A 27,340-nucleotide genomic window follows, 5' to 3' on the forward strand; every position below is an offset into this window, starting at 1 on the left:
ACACTGGGTATTGCAATGTTGTCTGCGAGAAGTGCCAACGGGCTGGGCACATCGGGAAGGACTGCAAGGTCACTACTTTGAATGGGAAGCCAAACACCAATGGGCCGAAGAAGTGTTATGAATGCGGGCAGACGGGCCATTTTAGAAACGCATGCCCCAACAAGCGAAAAGATGGTGGACCACCCCGTGGACGAGCTTTTAATGTTAATGCAAGGGATGCACGCGATAACCCCGACTTGGTGACAGGTATATTCAAAATCAACAATCTTTTAGCTTCTGTCTTGTTTGATACAGGTGCGGATAGAAGTTATGTATGTAGACATTTTTGCGATAAGATTAATTGGTCATTAGTCCCGTTAAAAGAAAGTATGCTTGTCGAGGTCGCAAATGGAAAACTTGAAAAGGTTGACCATATTAGTCGTGGAGCTGTTATCAACATAGCTGGTGCAGATTTCGAAATTGACTTGATACCTATCAAACTGGGAAGTTTTGACGTGATCGTCGGTATGGATTGGTTGAGCAAGATTGTGATGACCCGAAAATTTTTGACTTATTTAAACCAATTCTCTATACGATTTATTATTTTAACACGCTAAACAAAGTCTGTTAGATTGAGTCTCAAAATTTTAGAACTGTTTCATATATACAATTACCTTTGATTACTCTCGACGATTCATGAACAATTATATGTATGTATATATATATGTACAAGTAAAAATTACATTGCTACAGTGAAACACTATTTGCTACAGTAAAACACTATTTGCTACAGTAACACACTATTTGCTACAGTAAACACTATTTGATGTCGGCGAACTAGCAAACAAAAACAGAAAAGGCGGCCATGCGATCGCATGGCAAAAACACTGAAAACTCATGCGATCGCATGAGCTACAGTAAATCAAAAAGTACTATAAAAGGTCAGTTTTGCTCGAAGAATTTTTCATAATAATTTCTTTACGTAAAATTTTATATTTATAATTATAATTATAATTTTAATTTTAAGTTTAATAATAATAAAGTATATTCGAGGGTATTTTTAATTCGGGTTTCAAACCGTTTTAAAATAAGGAAATTTTGGGTATTGTTCGGGGTATTGTTCTTGAATCCAAGACCAACCATACAGTCGTCTACCATCATTATGTCTACGCAATTTGCCTACAATATTGAATCGCAATATTGAACTGTGAGTTATAGTCTCCCTTTTTAAATACTTTAAATATTTTTGGGCTGAGAATACATGCAATTTATTTTAAACGCAATAAGACACAAGTACATACAAAATTCTACACTGAGTTAAACCGAAAATCCCTTAGCTTTGGTAACTAGTAGCTGCCAGTACATAGGATATGGACTGGTGGGCGCGAATAATTGTATATGGATCCATAGGGCTTGACATCCCCGTCCGAGCTAGAGCGCTAGCCTTTTAACGGACGTATGTTATTTGAGTTTAAGACACGTTGGTTTGCGTGTATTAAAACGAATGGGGTAATTATCACTATAGCGTTAAGTTTAGTTACCAGGGTGCTCTGTTACGTAGAATCTATTGATAAACTTTTGATGAAATCTTGTGGTCTATCTTTATACATGTTTATGACTCGAGCAATTAAACCTATAACTCACCAACATTCGTGTTGACTTTTTAGCATGTTTTATTCTCAGGTCCTTAGAATGCTTCCGCTGTGATGTGCTTGTTGCCTGCATGGAGTCTCTCATGCTTTGTGCAAAGTTTATTGCATTCAAAATAAAACTGCGTTGTGTAATAAATAATTGGACTGTGATGTCAACCTGTAAATTAAAGACTTATGTATTTCGGGGTTTTGCTTATACCTAAGCACTTGCCCACATGTTTATAACTTTCTATGTTTAGAAAGTCACTTATTTTAATGAATGCAATATTTTATCAAAACGTATCATATAGAGGTCAAAACCTCACTGTGGAATCAATGATTAACGTGCCGCGTCAATAGCGATTTTGACGGGTCGTTACAGTTGGTATCAGAGCTTGAGGTCATAGGGAACCAGAAATTACATTAGTGTATTTAACTGGTAATTGTTAGGATGCATTAGCGAGTCTGGACTATGACCATATCTGTTTTTACTGATTTTTGCTTATTATTTGGTTAAAACATTATATGTGATATATTTATATGCTAACGTAATTGTTGTTTCAATTATGTGATAGATGACTTCCTCTAATCCTATCATTTTGTACGACTCGGAATCGGACACTGAATCTATTCTATCCACAACTGAAAAGGGCGTTCCAATACCTATTAAAGAAGAAATTGTGTTAGCCGGGGAATCTCAACTCCCGGTAAACCCAGAGGAGGTTCCAGCTCCACCCAGCTTTAGTTTTCTGGAGCCACAGTATCGTTGGCATGGACCCATGATCCCTGGAGTAAACGAGGATCGCCCATTTCTAAACAAATATGGACATTGGTCCAGATATACCGCCGACGGGCGGGTTGTGCCGATTACGCCTGGCAGATTTCGGTTCATGACCACCGGTACATATTCTTGCAGTTCGTCATCATATTCTCCTACACATGACTCAGACAGTTCGTCATCAGACGAGATCAGTAAGGAGGAGGATTTCGCTAATGAAATAAAAGAGATCACTAAGGAGAAATTCCAACTTGCTATAGATAATAAAAACAACCACAATAATAAAATGTCCTTAATTATTAAAAAAGAACAGGACCATTCGATCCGTAACCACCCTTATTGTATTAAACCCACTGAGGCAACGGGTACCTCAAAACCCCAACTAAAAATAAAATACACTGCCAGAATGTCTGTCGGACCATGTGCACACAAACAATTGGCAGAGAGAACCAAATGGGAAGAAGTTTCTGATAGTTCTGAATAAACGACCTCGCAACCATAAATCTTCCATGCGCTATTTTATTGCTTATGTGTGCTACTCTATCTTGTTATGTAAAATATGCCTATGTAAAATATCGGTATTGTATGGTATTGTATTATTTTGGTTTATTAATAATAAATGCATGGAATGATTATTTGTATTATTACTATTTCTTATTATTATTATTACATAATAATGTAATAACTCGCTATAATTTTTCATAGTGGAATATTATTAGGATTTTAGTAGTTAATTCCTTGTACTAGCTATTATGTATGAACTTAACGGGTAGATAATACCCTAGAAATAATTATAAAATGCTAATAAGAAGAAAAGGCTTTTATAATAATCGGTTCATATTATTAATATGCTACGATTAACTATTGACAACTCATTTTACCTATAATATTCTATATGATTAAATTATATCTGTTGTGTTTATTGAAGAAACATGTCTCAAATGTCGGATGCTGAGTTTGAGCAACTAGTCGAGAAACGTGTGAATGAAAGAATTGCTGCAGCCGAGGCAGCAAAAGCAACAGCCGAAGTAGCAGCCAAAGCAGCAGCCGTAAACACAAACTCACGAAACGGATGCTCATACAAAACTTTTCAAGGATGCAAACCACAGACGTTTAGTGGAACCGAGGGACCAGTCGGTCTAACCCGATGGTTTGAAAAGATGGAGTCCGTTTTCAAAATCAGTAATTGTGCGAACGGAGACAAGTCAAAGTATGCTTCGTGCACATTGCAAGATGGTGCACTTACTTGGTGGAACAATTATGCTAAAGCAGAAGGAATAGATACGGCATATGATATCTCTTGGGAAGAACTGAAAAAGATGCTAATCGAGGAGTACTGTCCTCGAAACGAGATCAGAAAAATGGAATCTGAGTTACGTAATCTGAAGGTTATCGGCGCGAATCTCAATAACTATGAAAAGCGTTTCATGGAACTAGCCTTGTTGTGTCCCGAATTGGTGCCAAACGAGAAACGAAAGACAGAAATGTATATTGACGGTTTATCGATCAATATCAAAGGAAATGTTACATCGTCCAAACCGAATACGATGCAGGAAGCCATGACAATGGCACACCAACTCATGGACCAGATCACAGAGAGTTTGATTAAGGCACTAATTACCGAAGTCAAGACAACTGAAGGAAAGAGGAAATGGGAAGACTATAAGGGCAAAAGTACTCACCTGAAGAAACAAGAAACTTTTAAAGGTAAACAAGATGGGGCAACTGCAAGTCCTAACTATAAGGGACCTCATCCGTTCTGCAAAAGGTGTTACACACATCATGCAGGCTATTGCCAAGTGGTCTGTGATAAGTGCAACAAGAAAGGACATGTGGCGAAAGATTGTTATGCCACCGTTTCTGAAGTAAAGACAAAATTGATCGATGTCAAGAAATGTTATGGATGCGGGAAGTCTGGTCACTTTATAAATCAATGCCCTGATAAGGAGAAGAACAAAGAACCCGCACGAGGGAGGGCATTTAATGTTAGTGCCAGTAAAGCACGAGAGGATCCTAATCTTGTCACGGGTACGTTTACCGTTAATAATCAACTAGCTTCTATTATGTTTGATACGGGTGCTGATAGAAGTTATATGTGTAAAGACTTTAGTTTTAAACTAAAATGTGCATCATTACCTCTAGACGATAAATATACTATTGAATTAGCTAATGGTAAACTGATAAAAGCCGATAAAATTTGCCATGGTTGCGAAATGAATCTCGCTGGTGAAACCTTCAAAATCGATTTGATACCCGTAGAATTAGGAAGTTTTGACGTAATCGTTGGCATGGACTGGATGTCCAAAACAAGAGCGGAAGTTGTTTGCGCTGAGAAAGCAATCCGCATCCCTCGTAAGGATGAAACGTCATTAATGATTTATGGGGAGAAGAGCAACTCAAAGCTGAACTTTATCAGCTGTATGAAGGCCCAGAAACTTATAAGAAAAGGTTGTTATGCTATTCTGGCACATGTAAAGAAGATTGATACTGAAGAAAGAAGCATTAATGACATGCCGGTTGTAAGAGAATATCCCGGAGTATTTCCAGAAGAATTACCGGGGCTACCTCCACACAGATGTGTAGAATTCCAGATTGATCTCATACCAGGAGCTGCACCTGTAGCCCGATCTCCATATAGACTTGCACCTTCAGAAATGCAAGAATTACAAGACCAGTTGCAAGAATTATCGGACCGTGGATTTATTCGTCCTAGTTTTTCACCTTGGGGTGCTCCTATTCTGTTCGTCAAGAAGAAGGATGGATCTATGAGAATGTGCATAGATTACAGAGAATTAAACAAATTAACGATCAAGAATCGGTACCCATTACCGAGGATTGATGATTTGTTTGATCAATTGCAAGGATCAAGTGTTTATTCTAAGATTGATCTACGCTCCGGATATCATCAACTGAGAGTGAAGGAAGAAGATGTTCCTAAAACCGCGTTCAGAACCCGTTACGGTCACTATGAGTTCCTAGTCATGCCTTTTGGATTAACTAATGCTCCAGCAGTATTCATGGATCTAATGAATCGCATCTGTAGACCGTATTTAGACAAATTTGTTATTGTTTTTATCGACGACATATTGATTTACTCGAAGAACAAGGAAGAACATGAGCAACACTTAAGACTGGTACTAGAGATACTCAAGAAAGAAGAATTGTACGCAAAATTTTCGAAGTGTGATTTCTGGTTACAAGAAGTACAATTTTTGGGCCATGTTGTCAGTAAACATGGAATTAAAGTTGACCCCGCCAAGATCGAAGCCATTAGTAAATGGGAAATCCAGAAGACTCCAACACAAATTCGCCAATTCTTAGGTCTTGCTGGTTACTACCGAAGATTCATTCAAGATTTCTCTAGAATCGCCAAACCCTTAACTGCATTGACTCAAAAGGGAAAGAAGTATGATTGGTCCACAGAACAGGAATCCTCATTCCAGTTATTAAAGAAGAAGTTAACGTCTGCACCCATTTTGTCATTACCGGAAGGAAATGATGATTTCGTGATCTATTGTGATGCTTCACGCCAAGGTTTAGGATGTGTATTAATGCAACGCACAAAAGTCATCGCATATGCCTCACGACAACTAAAAATTCATGAAAAGAACTATACGACGCATGATTTAGAACTTGGAGCAGTAGTTTTTGCACTCAAAATATGGAGACACTATCTATATGGCACCAAGTGTACAGTGTACACTGACCATAAGAGTCTTCAGCATATTTTTGATCAAAAACAACTCAATATGAGGCAACGTCGCTGGGTAGAGTTGTTAAACGATTACGATTGTGAAATCCGTTACCACCCCGGAAAGGCTAATGTTGTAGCTGATGCCTTAAGTCGAAAAGAAAGAGTAAAACCTCTTAGGGTTCGAGCTTTGAATATTACAATTCGTACTGATCTCACAAAGCAAATTCAAGTAGCACAGTTAGAAGCTTTAAAAGAAGAAAACGAAAAAGGCGAAATGAGCAAAGGGTTAGAAAAACAACTTGAAGTAAAAGCCGATGGAACCCTGTATTTTGCTGGTAGGATATGGGTACCAAAACATGGTAACCTAAGGCAACTAGTACTGGATGAAGCACACAAAACGAGGTACTCAATTCACCCAGGAAACGGGAAAATGTACCACGATCTCAAGAAATTTTATTGGTGGCCTAATATGAAGACAGAAATTGCTACTTATGTAAGCAAATGTTTGACGTGTGCAAAGGTCAAAGCTGAGCACCAAAAGCCGTCAGGATTACTGCAACAACCAGAAATTCCGCAGTGGAAATGGGAAAGAATAACCATGGATTTCATTACGAAATTGCCAAGGACTGCATGTAGTCATGATACTATTTGGGTGATAGTTGATCGTCTAACTAAATCAGCTCACTTCTTACCAATAAAGGAGACAGACAGTATGGAGAAATTAGCACGCCTATATTTGAAGGAAGTAGTTTCCAGGCATGGTGTACCCATCTCCATCATATCTGATCGCGACACCCGATTCACATCACGTTTTTGGCAATCATTACAAAAAGCATTGGGAACTCGATTAGATATGAGCACCGCTTATCACCCACAGACAGATGGTCAAAGTGAAAGAACAATACAAACATTGGAAGACATGTTACGGGCATGCGTGATTGACTTTGGAACCAGTTGGGATCGACACTTACCGTTGGCAGAATTTTCATACAATAACAGCTATCATACGAGCATCAACGCAGCACCATTTGAAGCACTTTATGGTAGAAAGTGCAGATCTCCTATCTGTTGGAGTGAAGTAGGAGAAAGACAACTTACTGGACCAGAAATTATTCATGAAACCACCGAAAAGATCATTCAAATACAACAGCGATTGAAAACGGCCATGAGTCGCCAAAAGAGTTATGCTGATGTAAGAAGAAAACCGCTAGAATTTCAAGTGGGCGACAAAGTCATGTTGAAAGTGTCACCCTGGAAAGGCGTTGTACGATTCGGTAAACGAGGAAAGCTAAGTCCTAGGTACGTAGGACACTTTGAAATCACCGAAAGAATTGGAGCAGTTGCTTATCGATTAAAGCTACCACAAGAACTTAGTAGTGTTCACGACACATTTCACGTGTCAAATTTGAAGAAATGTTTAGCTGAAGAGGATGTCGTAATTCCTCTTGATGAAATACGAATCAATGATAAACTCCATTTTGTCGAAGAACCTGTTGAAATCATGGACCGTGAGGTCAAACAATTAAAACAAAGCAAAATACCGATAGTTAGAGTTCGTTGGAACGCTAGACGAGGACCCGAGTTTACTTGGGAACGTGAAGATCAGATGAAGCAAAAGTATCCACATTTGTTCACTGATATCGCTCATGAAACAGGTACTACTCAAAATTTCGGGACGAAATTTTCTTTAAGGGGGAGGTACTGTGATGACCCGAAAATTTTTGACTTATTTAAACCAATTCTCTATACGATTTATTATTTTAACACGCTAAACAAAGTCTGTTAGATTGAGTCTCAAAATTTTAGAACTGTTTCATATATACAATTACCTTTGATTACTCTCGACGATTCATGAACAATTATATGTATGTATATATATATGTACAAGTAAAAATTACTTTGCTACAGTGAAACACTATTTGCTACAGTAAAACACTATTTGCTACAGTACACACTATTTGCTACAGTAAACACTATTTGATGTCGACGAACTAGCAAACAAAAACAGAAAAGGCGGCCATGCGATAGCATGGCAAAAACACTGAAAACTCATGCGATCGCATGAGCTACAGTAAATCAAAAAGTACTATAAAAGGTCAGTTTTGCTCGAAGAATTTTTCATAATAATTTCTTTACGTAAAATTTTATATTTATAATTATAATTATAATTTTAATTTTAAGTTTAATAATAATAAAGTATATTCGAGGGTATTTTTAATTCGGGTTTCAAACCGTTTTAAAATAAGGAAATTTTGGGTATTGTTCGGGGTATTGTTCTTGAATCCAAGACCAACCATACAGTCGTCTACCATCATTACGTCTACGCAATTTGCCTACAATATTGAATCGCAATATTGAACTGTGAGTTATAGTCTCCTTTTTTAAATACTTTAAATATTTTTGGGCTGAGAATACATGCAATTTATTTTAAACGCAATAAGACACAAGTACATACAAAATTCTACACTGAGTTAAACCGAAAATCCCTTAGCTTTGGTAACTAGTAGCTGCCAGTACATAGGATATGGACTGGTGGGCGCGAATAATTGTATATGGATCCATAGGGCTTGACATCCCCGTCCGAGCTAGAGCGCTAGCCTTTTAACGAACGTATGTTATTTGAGTTTAAGACACGTTGGTTTGCGTGTATTAAAACGAATGGGGTAATTATCACTATAGCGTTAAGTTTAGTTACCAGGGTGCTCTGTTACGTAGAATCTATTGATAAACTTTTGATGAAATCTTGTGGTCTATCTTTATACATGTTTATGACTCGAGCAATTAAACCTATAACTCACCAACATTCGTGTTGACTTTTTAGCATGTTTTATTCTCAGGTCCTTAGAATGCTTCCGCTGTGATGTGCTTGTTGCCTGCATGGAGTCTCTCATGCTTTGTGCAAAGTTTATTGCATTCAAAATAAAATTGCGTTGTGTAATAAATAATTGGACTGTGATGTCAACCTGTAAATTAAAGACTTATGTATTTCGGGGTTTTGCTTATACCTAAGCACTTGCCCACATGTTTATAACTTTCTATGTTTAGAAAGTCACTTATTTTAATGAATGCAATATTTTATCAAAACGTATCATATAGAGGTCAAAACCTCACTGTGGAATCAATGATTAACGTGCCGCGTCAATAGCGATTTTGACGGGTCGTTACAAAGATAAAGGCCGATATTATCTATGGAGATAAAGCACTTCGCATACCACAAGGAGATGGCGAACCACTGGTTATCTATGGAGAGAGATGTACCTCGAAGTTGAACCTCATTAGTTGCGTGAAAGCGCAAAAGATTATGAAGAATGGACGTTTTACTGTCCTAGCACATGTGAAAGCGGTAGAAACTGAGGTGAAGAGCGTGAACGACGTTCGAATTGTGAACGAATTTTCCGATGTCTTCCCAGAGGAATTTCCTGGATTACCACCGCAGAGAGCAGTAGAGTTTCAGATTGACTTAGTGCCAGGAGCTGCACCTGTAGCTCGCGCACCTTATAGACTCGCACCTTCTGAGATGCAAGAATTACAGAGTCAACTACAAGAGCTACTTGACCGAGGATTTATCTAACCAAGCTTCTCGCCTTGGGGCGCACCTGTTCTGTTTGTGAAGAAGAAGGATGGATCCTTCCGTATGTGTATCGACTACCGTGAACTCAACAAATTGACAATCAAGAATCGGTATCCTCTTCCACGAATTGACGATCTTTTTGATCAACTACAAGGATCGAGCGTTTATTCAAAGATCGATTTGCGATCCGAATATCACCAGCTGAGGGTGAAGGAAAGTGACGTGATGAAAACTGCATTCAGAACCCGTTATGGTCATTATGAGTTCCTCGTGATGCCATTCAGTTTGACAAATGCACCTGCCGTGTTCATGGATCTCATGAATCGTGTCTGCAAGCCTTACTTGGACAAGTTTGTTATCGTCTTCATAGATGATATCCTCATCTACTCTAAGAGCGAAGAAGAACATGAGCAACACCTCCGATTAGTGCTTGAACTCTTAAGACAAGAGCAACTTTACGCCAAATTCTCCAAGTGTGAATTTTGGTTGAAGGAAGTACAATTTTTGGGTCATGTTGTAAGCGACCAGGGTATCAAAGTTGATCCCGCCAATATTGAAGCCATCAGCAAGTGGGAGACCCCCACTACTCCGATGCATATTCGCCAATTCCTAGGTCTCGCCGGTTATTACCGAAGATTCATCGAAGGATTTTCTCTGATTGCGCATCCTTTGACCGCACTGACTCACAAGGGCAAGAAGTTCATTTGGGAACCCGCACACGAATCAGCATTTCAAACTTTGAAGAATAAGTTAACCACCGCACCTATCCTATCACTTCCCGAAGGCAGTGACGATTTCGTCGTTTATTGTGATGCATCGAAGAGTGGTTTTGGTTGTGTACTGATGCAACGATCAAAGGTTATTGCCTATGCCTCCCGCCAATTGAAGATTCACGAGCGGAACTACACTACTCACGATCTTGAACTTGGAGCCGTTGTCTTTGCGCTTAAATTGTGGAGACATTATTTGTATGGAACTAAGAGCACTATCTTCACCAATCACAAGAGTCTCCAGCACATCTTCGATCAGAAGCAACTAAATATGAGACAGCGTCGATGGATCGAGATGCTCAACGACTATGATTGTGAACTCCGTTATTACCCTGGCAAGGCCAATGTTGTAGCTGACGCTTTAAGCCGAAAGGAGAGGACGGCACCTCTTCGTGTTAGGGCTCTGAACATCACCATCCATTCTAACCTCAACAGCCAGATCAGAGTAGCTCAAGATGAGGCTCTCAAGGAGGAGAACATATCTCATAAACATTTGAACATACTTGTCTCTCGATTCGAGGTTAGGGAGTCTGGACTCCGATGTTATGCCGGAAGTATTTGGGTACCATTTTATGAAGATCTACGAAACCTGATACTTGATGAAGCACACAAATTGAGATATTCGATTCACCCTGGAGCAGGCAAAATGTACCACGACCTTAAAGAACAGTATTGGTGGCCGAATCTTAAGAAGGACGTTGCAACTTATGTTGGGAAGTGTTTGACTTGTTCGAAAGTTAAGGCCGAACATCAGAGACCTTCTGGGTTACTTCAACAGCTGGAAATCCCACAATGGAAGTGGGAAAGGATCACAATGGATTTCATTACTAAGCTGCCGAAGACGGTGGGCGGATACGATACTATTTGGGTTATTGTTGACCGCCTTACCAAATCTGCACACTTCCTAGCGATGAAAGAAACTGATACAATGGAAAGACTTGCTCAGCTGTACATCAAAGAGGTTGTATCTCTTCATGGTGTACCTTTATCGATCATCTCAGATCGCGATCCCCGTTTTGCTTCTAGATTTTGGCGTTCTTTACAAGAAGCCATGGGAACGCGTCTCGATATGAGTACTGCTTATCACCCTCAGACTGACGGGCAAAGTGAACGAACGATTCAGACGTTGGAAGACATGTTGCGTGCATGTGTCATTGATTTCGGAAAGGCCTGGGAAAGGCATTTGCCACTCGCCGAATTCTCGTACAACAACAGTTATCACTCTAGCATTAATGTTGCACCTTTCGAAGCATTGTATGGCCGTAAGTGCCGATCTCCTATTTGTTGGGCCGAAGTAGGCGAAAAGCAAATCACCGGACCTGAGGTAGTCCACGAAACCACGGAGAAGATTGCTCAGATCCAAGCTAGACTTAAGACTGCTCGTGATCGCCAAAAGAGTTATGCCGATCTTAAACGTAAAGACTTTGAATTCAACATTGGTGATCGTGTAATGTTAAAGGTTGCACCTTGGAAAGGTGTGATCCGTTTTGGAAAACGTGGAAAGTTGAACCCACGATACATTGGTCCTTTCAAAATCTTGGAACGTGTTGGACCCGTTGCATACCATTTGGATCTACCAGCACAATTGAGCTTAGTTCATCCTACCTTCTACGTGTCAAACTTGAAGAAGTGTCTTGCTGCACCAGAACTTATTATACCACTGGAAGAACTTACAATTGATGACAAACTCCACTTTGTGGAGGAACCTGTTGAAATTATGGATCGTGAGATCAAAACTTTGAAACGCAACAAGATTCCGATCGTTCGAGTACGATGGAATGCCAAACGAGGACCTGAGTTTACTTGGGAGCGAGAGGATCAAATGATGCGGAAGTATCCTCACCTTTTCCCGACTCCTCCATCTACCTCAGCTTAAAATTTCGGGACGAAATTTTCTTTAACAGGTGGGTAATGTAACGACCCTAGAATTTCCAACGTTTATTTATTAATAATTATTATTATTAATACGTGTGATTAAACGAATGTATGTTATTACATTTACATGTTACCATGATTGCCCGAACTTGACTTTAATTGCCCGAAACGTCTTTGTGACAGCCGGAACTTGCACGAATAATATTTCTAGATATTATTTGCATTCATGATTAGTTTTATTAATCATTTTAATTAACAAAGGTTACTTGTTAGTTACTTGGGCTTTAATTGGTTTAACTTGGTAAATACTTGAACTTGGGCCTTGTTAGTGTTAATGGACTTATGTAAGCCCACCCTACTTCTTAATGGACTTAGTTAGCCCACCAAGAACTTGTAAGTATCAAGTTAAATGGAAACTAGTTGGTTAACTTGACTTGGAATCTAGTTTGTCCATAATCCCCATGAGACTACCTCCATTAACCAACTTTAATGAACTTTACAAGCTAGTAACCAAAGAACAAACATCTCCTCCCTTTTTTCTGCTGAAAATGCCGAAGCCCAAGGCTCCATATGGGGTGTTTTGGTTTTCATTTTCTCACTACTTCATTCTTGTATTCTCTCATTCAAACACACACTTGATTTTCTCTCAACTTTCCTCTCTTTTTCTCTTATACTTATAAGCAACTTGGAACCTTTCTTCTTCCTTTCTTGCTTATCAAAACCGTAGTATATGCTACTTATATCATCGTCATCATCTCTTGTTACTTGTTCTTGTTGTTTGGTTTCTTGTTTGTTAATTAGTTACTCACTTGTCTTTGTTGTATGTTTCTTACTTACTTAGTTTACAAGAATCAAACTACCTAGTTTATTCTTCATTTTTATCTTGTATTTACAAGAACAAACAAGAACTAAGCTTACTAGTTTATGTTCTACATATGTTGCATCAAAAGATTTAAGTTCATGGTTGTATAAAATCATACTTGTAAGTCATGGAAGTAAACTTAAAGTTTACTTTACTTAAACATCAACTTTGGTTGAATCTTTAAAAGTATGAACAACCATGAATCTTTTTCTTGTTTATTTAGTTTACTACTTCATTTCATGCACTTTAATTTCATGTAATTAGATTAAATGGTCAAGTACTACAAGTTAGTCTTGATCCCATTAATCTTGGACTTAAAGTTAACTTTAAAGTTCAAGAACATATAAAGGAAACTTTTTAATTATAACTTTGTATACTTATGCTTGATCTAGACTTTTGAGTCTTGGATCTTCAAGATCTAACTAAGAACTATGTTCTACATTTTAAGATCTTGATTAGTTAGTTAACTTTCAAGTTTATAGTTCAATATTTCTTTTAAAGTTCATGTATGTGTTAGATCTAAGACTTTGATGTAACTTTGGTTCATTAAACTTCATACAACTCTTAAGTGAGTTGTGCTTCATGTCTTAGACTTGCACTAGGGTTATGATGGTCAAGACTTGGTTAAGATGATGTAGATACATCAATGAGTTGTACACTTGAAGCTATATGCATCAAGGATGAGAACCATGATGAACATCAAGCACCAAGACCACCGGAACCCTTTTAAACTTACTGTTTCTGTCCAAAAGCTACTGATCTGATGTTTCTGTAACAGACCAGTAGACCTGGGCTATTCTAACCTTGATTTTTAGATATAAATTTTCGAGTAGATAACTTTTCATATAGGACTCGTCTTAATCCGAGTTACGGTTTAGGATTTATGGCCCTCCGATCGTCACTATGTCCTTTAACGTTGTGCAGAAATTTCTGACCTACTCGCACTTAGACCGTCGCCACGGTCAAACCAAGACGAGTTAGCTTCTGAAATTTTTACCACATTTAAATGACTCATAGACGGAGCCATGTCCACTGGTCTCACCTTAATTCAGTAAGGGTAGAGGCCGTGGTGACTGACTGAAGTCAGCCTTTGTTGTAAACTACTTTCATAAACGAAACTTACTTTACGCCTTTTGTTTGATGATGAATGATGATGACCCTTAAGACCTTAATTACATACTTTTAAACCTTTTGAGACGACTTACTGACTTAGTACTATTTGACTTAGGTTGAGGACTTCGGACCGTTTACTTGCACACCTTTTTCGAACCGACTTTACGACTACATTATCATTGTGAGTTATAGCATTCCCTTTTTACTTTAACTTATTTTGGGAACTGAGAATACATGCGGATTTTATGTTTTACATACTAGGCACGAGTACTTAAACTTTATATATGTGTGGGTTATATAACGGCAGAAAGATTCCCTTTAGCTCGGTAACGTTTAATCATTGGTTTATGAACCGGTGAACGCGAATCTTAGATATGGATCCATAGGGTTTGACATCCCCACTCGGGCTAGTAGCGCTAGCATTTAACGAGTGTTTAATACTTCGTAGACATACACACTTGCCAAGTGTACTTTCAGGGTGTATAAACGTTAAGTTAGTTACCAAGTGCCCACGGTTAACATATACTTTATCATACTGTTTTGAAACGCTCTTTGTAGTAATGAAATCTCGTGGCCTACCTTACATACTGTTATACTTAAACTATAGCTCACCAACCTTTGTGTTGACGTTTTTAAGCATGTTTTTCTCAGGTGCTTGAGGTTAGCTTCCGCTGTGTACTAGTCGTGCTGTAGACACCCGCTGCTTAGAGTTGTCATCGCATGAACTACTTTATGTTGCATTCAAACATTCGTACTTTTGAACTATGACTTGTAACAACCATTGTGGTCACATACACTTATTATTTGCTTCTACTTAGTGAAGCATGCTTTTGAAATGTAAAACATTTGATGTCGGTTATGACATCACCTTTTTATCGTGAATGCAACTTCTTTAATTACAACATATAGTACTTAACCTTGTAATGATCCTGTTGTTGATGATTCGTACACGATAGTTTTGTACGGGGCATCACATTATCCCACCCTTTACCGAAATCGATAACACATGCTCGTAGCATATCCTCCAAAGTTTGGATAGTTCGTTCACTTTGACCGTCCGTTTGCGGATGATAAGCTGTACTCATGTCGATTCGAGTTCCAAGAGACGCTTGCAAGGATTTCCAGAAATTGGAAGTAAATCGACTATCGCGATCCGAGATAATAGAAGTAGGGACACCATGACGAGTAACAATCTCTTTAACATAGAGTCGAGCTAACTTTTCCATTCTGTCAGTCTCTTTGATTGGTATGAAATGTGCAGACTTAGTGAGACGATCAACTATGACCCAAATTGTATCATTGCCATTTGCAGTCTTAGGCAATTTTGTGATAAAGTTCATAGCTATACCATCCCACTTCCACGGTGGAATATTGGGTTCAGTTAGAAGACCAGAGACTTTCGAACAAGTAAGACACTTACTCACATAAGTAGCAATGTCGCCTTTCATGTTGGGCCACCAGTAGAACTCTTTCATATCCTGATACATTTTATTAGAACCGGGATGAATAGAATACCTAGTCTTATGTGCTTCATCCAAGACTACTTCACGGAGATTACCATAACGAGGAACCCAAATTCGATTACCAAAGTATCTTATACCATTGGACATAACTTGCAGTTGGTTTTCAAAATTTATAGGTCCTTCTCCTTCGATAAGTGTAGGTTTGATAGCTACAACTTGAACTTCGCAGATTCGAGAGATGAGATTCGATTTGATCTTAAGATTCAAGGCACGAACACGCCTAACTTCGTCCTTTCGACTTAGAGCATCGGCAACTACATTTGCCTTTCCCGGATGATACTTTAGTTCACAATCATAATCATTTAACAATTCGAGCCATCGTCTCTGTCTCATGTTTAGCTGTTTCTGATTAAAGACATGCTGAAGACTCTTATGGTTGGTGAATATCGTAAACTTAGTACCGTATAGATAATGTCGCCACATCTTCAGAGCGAATACCACAGCACCTAACTCCAAATCGTGTGTGGTGTAATTAACTTCATGTTTCTTTAATTGTCGGGAGGCATAAGCGATAACCTTCTTGCGTTGCATTAGAACACAACCGAACCCTTATTTCGAGGCATCGTAGTAGACAACAAAATCGTCGGAACCTTCAGGTAAAGATAAGATCGGAGCAGTGGTCAACTTCTCTTTCAGAATCTTAAACGCAGACTCTTGTTCTTCGGACCACTCGAATTTCATCCCTTTGTGAGTTAACTTGGTGAGAGGCTTTGCAAGAAGAGAAAAATATTTAATAAATCTTCGATAGTAACCGGCAAGTCCCAAAAATTGGCGAATATGCTTCGCAGTCTTTGGCACTTCCCAATTCTAAACAGCGGTGATTTTAGCGGGATCGACATGTATTCCATTACTATCTATAACATGTCCAAGGAATTGTATGGTTCTAAGCCAAAACTCACACTTAGAAAATTTTGCGTAGAGTTGTTCTTTTCTTAAGAGTTCAAGAATCAATCGTAAATGTTGCTCATGTTCTTTCTCGCTTTTAGAATAGATCAAGATGTCGTCGATGAAAACAATAACGAATTTATCAAGGTAGGGCTTGCAAACACGGTTCATAAGATCCATAAATACGGCTGGAGCATTGATTAAACCGAAAGGCATAACACAAAATTCGTAATGTCCGTATCGGGTGCGGAATACAGGCTTAGGAATGTCGGACTCCTTGACTCTGAGCTGGTGATAACCGGATCTTAAATCAATCTTAGAATAAACGCTTGACCCTTGAAGTTGGTCGAATAGATCATCAATGCGAGGTAACGGGTAACGGTTCTTTATGGTAAGCTTGTTGAGTTCTCGGTAATCAATACACATTATCAACGTACCATCCTTCTTTTTGACAAATAAGATAGGAGCTCCCCACGGGGACGAACTTGGACGAATAAAACCTAGATCCAAAAGTTCTTGGAGTTGGTTAGAAAGTTCCTTCATTTCGGAAGGTGCTAAACGATACAGTGCTTTAGCAATGGGTGCAGCACCTGGAGATAAATCGATTTGAAACTCAACTTGACGAGGCGGTGGAAGACCAGGGAGATATTCGTGAAACACATCGGGAAAATCTTTAACAACCGGGACATTTTCAATACGCGTTTCTTCGGATTCGATCATTTTAATGTGAGCTAGTATGGCAGAGTAACCTTTCACAAGGTACTTACGGGCTTTAAGACATGAGATGATATTAAAATTGGAACAACTCCGTTTGCCTTGGATAATAAGAGTTTCTCAACTTCCTAACGGAATTTGAACGGTCTTATCGAAACACATGATGGATGCTCTCAATGGACCTAACCAATCCATTCCAACCACTACATCGAAACTACCTAGCTCGACCGGTAAAAGGTCTATCTTGAATTCCTTATCGGCTAGAATTAGGTTGCAGTTTTTATATATTTTATCAACTTTCATTAACTTCCCATTAGCCACTTCTACTAATCGTCTGGTTTGTAGGGTTTGGGGCTTTTCAGTAAAAAGGGTGCAAAACTCATTTGACACATAACTCTTATCGGCTCCCGTATTAAATAAAATAGTGGCATAACAATTATTGACGAGGTACGTACCGGTAATGACCTCATCCTCATCACTGGCTTCTGCAGCAGTAATCACAAAAGCACGACCTTTGGCAGTAGCATTTGCTCCAGTAGCTGGAGTATCTTTCTTCTTTGGACAATTCGGGCTAATATGCCCCTTTTCACCACAAGTATAGCATGTTGGAGGAGCTCTAGCCGGAACAATGGCTCTATTCTGAGGTAGGGTTCTACAAGTCTTTGCAGCATGGCCTATCTTCTTACATATTGTACACACAGCAGTGCACTTTCCCGGATGATGCCTTTCACATTTAGAACAAAACGGACTAGTACCCTGATAACCGGGTCTCGTACCATTCCCCGGTTTCTTGTTAACATTTTGAGCTGAACCCTGAGATGGTTCAAATTTCCTCTTATTGTCACCGTTTTTAACTTCAACTTGTTTATTAGCCGAAACTCTCCTACGTTTAGCCATCATTAAACTCTGTGCCATGTGGATTACATCATCCACAGTAACCTTTTCGGCAGAAATCACATTTCCTTGAACATCCTCGGGTAGACCCTCAATATACCGCTCTATCTTGCGGGCTTCAGTTGGGAACATTTCTGGACATAAGGTAGAAAGCTCCAAAAAACGATTGGTATAGCTTTCGATATCGGTTCCTTTAACTCAGAGTTCCCAGTACTCAGCTTCGAGCTTTTGGACTTGACTTATTGGGCAAAACTTAGTGATCATCATGCCTTTGAGTTCATCCCATGGGGTAGCATTAGCATTATCTATTCCCACAGATTTGGTATGAGCAGTCCACCATGTCATAGCATTGCCAGTGAGTGAACTTGTGGAAAACTTCACTCGATCATTATCTCCGCAGTTACAGACACGGAAGATTGATTCTAGCTTTTCAAACCATCGAACCAGTTCTACGGCTTCTTCTTTGCCACTAAAAGTGGGTGGTTTACAGTTCTTAAAATCTTTATAGGAGCAAGTTTTAGAAGGAACATTATGATTGTTATTGTTATTGCCTTGGGTGGCCGCTAGCAGCAATTGAAATTGCTCAGTAGGAAGAGTGACATTTGGTATAAGATTGTTGTTGTTGTTATTGTTGTTGCCACGAGTTGAGTGAGCCATTGATCTTCAATACATAAATACATTATTAGTTGAAGAATCAAGGTGTTATAAGTTTACAATCATGATTTATAACGTTTGCACAATACACATAGGTGAATAAGACAATATGCTTAAATAAACACTTAACATTATTAGCTACGAGGCATTATATAATCCTTTATTACACGAGTTTGGAATGGAAAAAGTTTAGGCATAAGCCTTTACATAGTTGGGTAAACGGAAAATAGAAAAACAAAAGATAGGTTTTAGTTCTTCTTTTTCTCGTTCTCAGCTTCCTTCATAAATTTCTCTATCTTTTCATTTTTCTCCTTTTGCTTCTCGTGGAGGTATTCAAGATTATCGTAGAGGTTAGTGATGCGGCTGTTGACAAAGTTGTTGTTGAATTCCTTGATAGCCAGTTGATGATTGATTCGGTTTTTCTCTATTTTCATCTTAGACTCAACTAGTTCTTGGAGGTAGGCAAGAGATTGCTTTCCCCAACGGGTATTTCGTTCTTCCTCAGTCTTCACTTTCATTACTGTCTCCATCACTTTGTCCATGTTATTTTTCACAAGTTTTTCTAGTCTTTCCGTTTGAGAGTCGAAGGACTCTTTGATGATTTCTTTCAAGATTGTGTTTTCTTTTTCTAGGTTGTTTAGACGCATTTCTATCCGAGCAACATGGCGCCTACTATACTCTTTACTCTTATCACAACTTCGCTGAAGGTTGAGGAGGTTACTCTTCACCATCACGTGCTCAATGGTATTACAAAATAATGGACCGGCTTCTCTAGTGGCGGCGGGTTCGGTTTGTTTTCTCTTTCGAGATGAGTTTTCAGATGATTCTTTAATAGGATCTTCTTCAGGCTCATAATCTGAGAAGTCACTGTCGTAGTTAGGGAGGTCTTGAAGAGCATTCCATTCGGGAGTATTCATCGGTTGATGAGAGTCAGAGTCAGCAGAATTGGCAGGATGTTTTCCTTTGCTTTCATTTCTCGGGGTTGGATAATATTCAGGAGACCCACGCGAGTTGTAACGAGTGTTTGGGCTATAGTTCATTGGTGGTGAAGGAGGACTATAAAGTGGGCTTCGAACTGATTTTTCGGTAGAAGATCCTTCAGTATCTTCCTCAGCTGGTATGAAAAGAGTGATTTTGTTTATTTGATGATAGCTTGACATCCTAACATTAAGATAGAGATTTTAATTAGATTTTTAAGCTATGATTGTAAAGAATGAGAGGTATGGTTGAACTCTTTGCTTTAACATTCTAAGGTAATCCTAAGTGCTTTAAAGTCTAAGGCAGGAAAGGTTATAGTTTCCTAGATTGCTAAGGTACCTTAGCTAACAAGTAAGGCACACATAAAATGCAATCCTGGTTCTCTATAACAGCCTGGTTAAGCTCTGATACCAATCTGTCACACCCCCAGTTAGGGCCTGGGCGAGATGTGATTCAATATCATAATACATACCAACATATTATAAAATGAGAACAATAACTATATGAATAAAACCAAATTGCAGCGGAAGGATTAATAATGTCATTACAAGAATTATAAATTGTTCAAATGCAGAAAAGTAAATATGCGATAAGTCTTGATCCTAGCCAAGTAAGTCATCACATAAGCAGTAGATATAGAGGTCCTGATCATTCAGTACCTGAGACAAACATGCTAAAAGTGTCAACCAAAAAGGTTGAGTGAAATTCATAGGTTTAACAAATATGATTGACCGTTTGTTCTTAGACCACAAGATTTGTTATAAAAGTAGATCACACAGATCCAAAAGTAGTACTGATTCGTGATATTTTAGACTAAACGTTTGTTTTGTTGCCCCGATGATAAGTTGACAGTACCTTATCACCATGTTTAAATCATTATTAAGTAATACAAAGACATCGCGGTCAAGTGTATCGGGGACGTTACTCCCGATAGGCCTACCCCCAATAATTAAGAATGCCTTATCCTGAAAGCAATTAAAAAATATCACTGTGGGGTCTTAGTAGCATAAGCTAGTCATAGCACAGTTTAAGTTCGTACTTGTATCTAAGTTGTTTAAAGTATAAAAGCAGCATGTGTCTCACTCCAGTAAGTATAAAAAGTGCTATAGCAATAAGAGTGGGGCTATGAAAGTCACCTTAGTAATTCGGTGAGTGAAAGTATTCCTTAAAGAGAAAGTATGGATGATTGAAGCACGGAGAAGTCAACCTAAGAATAAGTTGAGAATAGTTTAGATGTTTTGCCCTTTGTTAAGATAAATTTATGAATGTTTAAGTGTAGTTTCCTTTACTAAGTTTCAATGTTTAGTAAGTTTCTTATTAAAGAAGGTTTCTCGTTTTGGAAAGGCTTTTCATATTAGACGAACTTCCAATCTAACACTTTCAATTCGAATGGCCTTTTCAGGTCATAGGGTTCTGAGCCACAGGACCCTTTAAATCGGAAGCCCAAACTCTCCGCCTAGACTTTCGAGCGTCCACTCCTCCGAGAAAGATCAAGATCTATACCCGTCTAGTATACCCTTCTAATACGTTTTAGGTTTAAAGTTTAAGTTATACTTATACGTAATAATAGTAGTATTAGATAAGTAGGTTAAATTAGTGTAGTAGTAATTAGAGGTAGTATTAAAGGTTTAGGGTTTAGTATTTTAATTTATATCTTATATTTATTATACATGTAAGGATACATATATATAGAGTTTAAATTTAAGTTTTAGATCAATATAAGCATTAATAATTGTCTAATAATGCTCACTAACATTTTATTGACTTCTTATTAGAAGGTAACATGTTTAAAACTTTATAAAAATTTTCTATACATTAATACTAGTTTTTATGCATTAATTATTATTTGCTATTATTGTTTTAATAGCTAAATACAATTAAATAGATAAATATGTTTTAAATCACATCTAATATTTTTCTTAGGATCTACTGATCAATATAAACATAGGAAAATTTTATAATTCATTGTTATGATGTTTAAGTATTTATTTCAAATTTTGCTCTCGGTTTACAATAATTCATAGTTAATTATGTATAAAATACCAATTTAACTCAAATAAAATATTTTATATTTTTCGTGACCTTCCATAAGTGTACTAAACTCAAGAAAATTATTTATATATATATGTTACAGATTTAAATATTTAATTCAAAATTTGCATTATTTCTAACATTAAATAATAAAAAAATATAATTCGACTTTGAAAATCAACTTTTATAATTTTCGCTTGTTTGTTCAAGTATTACAATCTCAGGAAAATTATTTGTATACTTATATTACTGACTTAACTATTTATTTTAAATTTTGTTTTGTTTTATGTATATAATCGGAATTAAATATAAATAAATAGTTAATAATTCTAAAAATAATTTTTACATCATTTTTAATTGTTTTCCAACTGTTTTCCTTCAGTACATATAGTTCTCATTATTTAAAAACATTTATCTCTATTTATATGTATTTACATATAATTACCGAAATAATGATAAATAGAAAATAAATATATATAATGATAAATAAACCAAACATTCAGTTCCAGAAATGTTTTTACATCATGTGTGACACTCGAAAATTATTAGATCAGTTATATAAATTCGTTTAATATTTATTATGCATTTACATGTATTTATCGATAATTTAATAATTTGTTTTTAAATATAAATTAATATAGTTTCCGAATATATAAATCATATAAATAATTTTTATAACCATTTTGATACTTTATACTAATTATCATGTATTTATTTTATTTATTTATAATTAACTTGAATTTAATTTGTATTTAACAATCGGCTAACATAAAAACATAATAAAAATTGAAATAAAACTATAAAAAAAATATAGAGAACTTACAAAAAAAAATTTCCAGAGATTTGAGAGAGAATTCTTCAAGTTTTTGGTGTACAAATTTGTGAACTAGGCTATGGTATTTATAGTTACAATTTTTAGTAAAGAAAAAATAAAAAAATACAAAAGTTTATAAAAAATAACTAGTGTCTTGTAAAAAAAATTAAAAGTATTTATGGCCAGTCATGCCATCATTTCAAAATATAAATAAATAAAAGTAAAATTAAAAGTAGGAATACAATAAATAAAAGTGGATCTAGATCTAGTTTATATATAAAAAAATACTTTTTTTTTTTTACAATCGGCCGAAGCCCATGAAGGGGTGTTTATATATTTTTTTTTTAAAAAAACAGAATATTTATATTTCATAGTTCTAAAAATGTTAACTAAATTAATTTCTATTTTTATTTAATTATTAAATACGAATTTTGATAAATATAAATATATATTCGGTATTTATAAAATTATAAATACTAAATGTGGTTTTTATTTAATTAAATTATTACTTTATAATTTTATTAGTTTTATATATGGTACTACATTTATATATACTTGTATTTATTATATAGTTAATTGTATAATATATTAAAAAAAAAAAGTAATATAAGTATTTTATATGTAATCATGTTATGACATAATTTTTTTTTATAAAAATTCTTACACGTACGTTGTTGAATAAAATTTATTATTCGTTTAACATTCGTTAATTTCGTATGTTATATAACGACCTTTTATTAATACTTAGAGTTTATTCATTTTACTTAAGTCTTTTGTTCGGGCATTATATAGATGGAAAGAAAAAAAAAATGAGGGTCGTTATAAAACACGCTGAGGAGAGTGGGCGTGACAATGAGGTGGCAGTCCATGATTGGTTCTAGATATTTTATCTCTCCAACTTTAATTTATTTACACCTCAAATACCAATCAAATTTTACCACGTCGCCCATAAACGCCCTTACAAAAGCCCCTCATTTTACAATTCCTTTATTCTCCTGTCATGGCCATGTCAGCGGCTTGCCCCAAAAAATACACCATATATACTTCACCTCACAATCACCATTATCCGTGATCTTATAACGCTTTAGAACGTTAAGATGGTTTTACATAGCGTATCAATTGACGGTAAAAATCTAAATTTAACATAGCGGTTTACCGTCACTCTGTGTTCAAATACTTTTGTAAACGTCATTACTTCATGCCTGCAAATTTCTAATATGCTATAAATTAGTGTCATATGCTTCATTGAATTGAATAAAAAATAATTGCAGACTAATAATTTAACATTCTTTAAAAAGTTATGACGTTTAAGTGATTATTGTATACACTTCTGACTTCTCCTTTCTATTTCCCAAATTATTAGACCTACCGTTAGTTGACTTATTTCACCATGTCAGTGGATGAAAGAATCTAGCTCTTTTAAAATTTTTATGTAATCATACATGATGATGATAATATATACGTATTATTTGTCTTATAAAAATTCACGAGATTTTAATTATACTACATTCTACTTACCACATAAAATCCCTTTTTTTTTTAACCCTTTTCCAACCTTTACTTTTAACCGCCTATCCTTTTTACCCTTTTCCAACTTTTACTTCTAACCGCCTTCTACCTTTCACCTCTTTTAAACTTCTTTGAACTTTTACCTCTACTTAACTTTCACACATTCGTTTCAACTTCTAATTTCTTTCAACTCTTACCCCTTTTTACCTTTGGCACATTTGTTTCAACCCTTTTTATTTTGGAATTGTGTAAACTAAAGTTTCAACTTATTTTTTGTCTTTTGTTAAAATAGCAAAAAACAATAAATATATCTCAACAATATTGTTCACTCACAAATCTATTTTAAGCTTGTCCGCTCTTTTTATTTTCATGCCCAACAAGCGGGCTTCCACGTTTTGGTTTCCTCGTTTCGATTCACGTTTACGCTTCAGTTCTGCGTTTTGATTTTTGCGTTTTGTTTTGCGTTAGAATATTGAAACACGTTTTTTTTTTCTTCCAAAATTTTCTTTTACAACTTATCCTACCTTTTTTTTGTTTTATAATTTCCTTTATTTCTTTTCATTTGAGCTTGTGGCCCAACGAAGTGGACCTAACCCTACATCTTGTTGATACAACACAAATAAGATAGCTAGAAACTAACTATTCAATGGATCCGTTGAATCTTCAATATTTGAATGTGCGGTTTTAGTTTATGACTTTATTCACAAAAAATGTGCATTCATGCTGTTCAGGAGTATATATAATATAATGTTTTAAAAGACCACACACACACCCAATTACAAATAGTTAACCACGCGACTTGAATTCATAATCTCAAGTTTGAAGAGTTATCCCGATGCCAAATGCCCTTATTATGGTAAGTGTATGAATTATGATAATAGTAATATTTAGGTATAAACACAAGTAGATGTATTATACTTTGAAGGTACCGGATACACGAGCTTATATAATCAGTTGCTTATATAATCAATTGCAAAGTTCAAATATGTAACGTAAGTAATCTGAATAATAATAAAGGATCTTAGACCTCTTGTAAAATATTAGTTACCAATCACTAGATTATATTGTGATGATTCAAGTGTCCATCAATGTTCTAGAATAAGTTATCTAATTTTATTTTTTTTGTTCTTATTTTTCTTTTTGATCTGTAACAGGCTAACACTGACGCATCAAAAGGGAGCCGGGGCAATTGTTAATATCAATATATACTCAAACCTAAACCCCCTAACGTACCTCCTACTCGTAACACACAAAATACTCCATACAAAAGACCTAGATCAAATATTATGTATATCAAACACCTAGCACGAAGTGGTCAAAAACTCCGGTTATCACAACTTTCGAAACTCAATAAATCATCTTCGGTCACGGGTTGTAGAGCTAAAAGTGTAAGTGGTAATGAACCTGGGTCTATTAATGGTAATACCAAAGCTTCACGTGAAAACTCAAAAATTAATAGCTTGGATACAAACGAATTCGAACAAAGCCTCGGCATTCGGTGGAACAATCGCTAGATGGACCTCCTTTATCACCCGTATCTCTGTAAGTTTTTTCTATGTGTACAATTTCACTTAACATTCGCGGTATTAGACAGGTTGGAAAATTAAATTGGTTAAAACGTATTTGCAACAAAGAGAAACCAACGATTTTAGGGTTACAAGAAACTAAATGTGGTCAAACTACGGATAATTTAATTGATTGGTTTTGGGTTAATTCCGATTTTAAATTCGTCCAAAAAGACTCCATAGGTGCCTCGGGTGGGATCATGTTAATTTGGGACTGTAATACTTTCTCCTTTGACCTAGCAATTGAAGGTGAATTCTTTTTAGCAATCAAAGGATCATGGGCGGGTTACGATTCCGAGATTTTTATCATCAATGTTTACGGTCCTCACTCATTTTCGAAAAAACAAAGAATGTGGAACGAACTAACCTCACTTATTAACTCGATTAACACTCCGTTCATAATTTTTGGGGACTTCAATGAAGTTAGAAACCCTTCCGAACGTATGAATTGTGAATTTAATCAAATATGGTCCGACAAGTTTAACAATTTCATCAATCAAACCGGTCTAATTGATCTTCCTCTTGGTGGCAAAAAATTCACCAGAATCTGCGAAAAAAGAATGAAATTCAGCAGATTAGATAGATTCTTAATTTCAGACGACATCCTCAAAATCTGGCCTAATATCTCATCCAAAACCCTCGATCGTGACCTCTCTGATCATTGCCCTATAATCCTCCGTAATAATTTTTTTGATTCTGGCCCAAAACCGATTCGTGTTTTCAATACTTGGTTAGACTTAAAAGATGCTGACAAAGTAATTATATCAGCTTGGTCTACACCTGTAAACGGTAATCGTCCAGACTGTATTTTTCGTAATAAATTAAAAAATGTCAAAATGGAACTTAAAAAACATAGTATGCAACTTGACAACCTTGACTCCCAAATTCACGATCACCTAAAAGCTACTAACGAATGGGAAAAAATCGCTGAAACCAGACCTATAACTGAGACTGAGAGGTTAAAATGGGTTGAAGAAAAAATGCTATATTTCGAAAAAGAAAAAAAGAAAACAAAGATGCTAAAGCAAAAATCACGTATTAAATGGGCCCTCGAAGGTGATGAAAACTCAAAATACTTCCACAACTTTATCAAAAGACGGGCGAATAAAAATAACATTAATGGTATTTCAATTAACGGCACATGGACTGAAGATCCAAACATTATAAAACATGAAACGTTCCTATACTTTAAATCAATTTTTAAAAGCAACAATCTTAAAAGCCGTTGTCCTTTTGATAATGCGCCTCACCTTGAATACATCTCACCTCATGATAACCTCATTCTTGAATCAAAATTTAACGAAAAATAAATATGGGATGCCCTCAATGAATGTGAAAATTCAAAAGCCCCGGGTCCCGATGGTTTTAACATGAAATTCTTCAAAAAGCATTGGGATCTTATAAAAAATGAACTCAATAATGCCCTTGATTGGTTTTGGACCAAGTCTGAAATTTCCAAAGGATGTAATGCCTCATTTTTCACTCTAATTCCAAAAAGAT

General features: G+C 36.4%; 1 protein-coding gene across 1 annotated transcript; it reads left to right on the top strand.

Moving 5' to 3' along the window:
- Window positions 1-25,830: 25,830 nt before the first annotated feature.
- On the top strand, window positions 25,831-27,150 carry LOC139890216 (uncharacterized). The gene has a single exon (XM_071873112.1). It carries the CDS (start codon window positions 25,831-25,833, stop codon window positions 27,148-27,150), a length of 1,320 nt encoding a protein of 439 aa, XP_071729213.1.
- Window positions 27,151-27,340: the final 190 nt, after the last annotated feature.

The sequence above is a fragment of the Rutidosis leptorrhynchoides genome, chromosome 2 (assembly GCF_046630445.1).
Source record: "Rutidosis leptorrhynchoides isolate AG116_Rl617_1_P2 chromosome 2, CSIRO_AGI_Rlap_v1, whole genome shotgun sequence".
Taxonomy (NCBI): domain Eukaryota; kingdom Viridiplantae; phylum Streptophyta; class Magnoliopsida; order Asterales; family Asteraceae; genus Rutidosis; species Rutidosis leptorrhynchoides.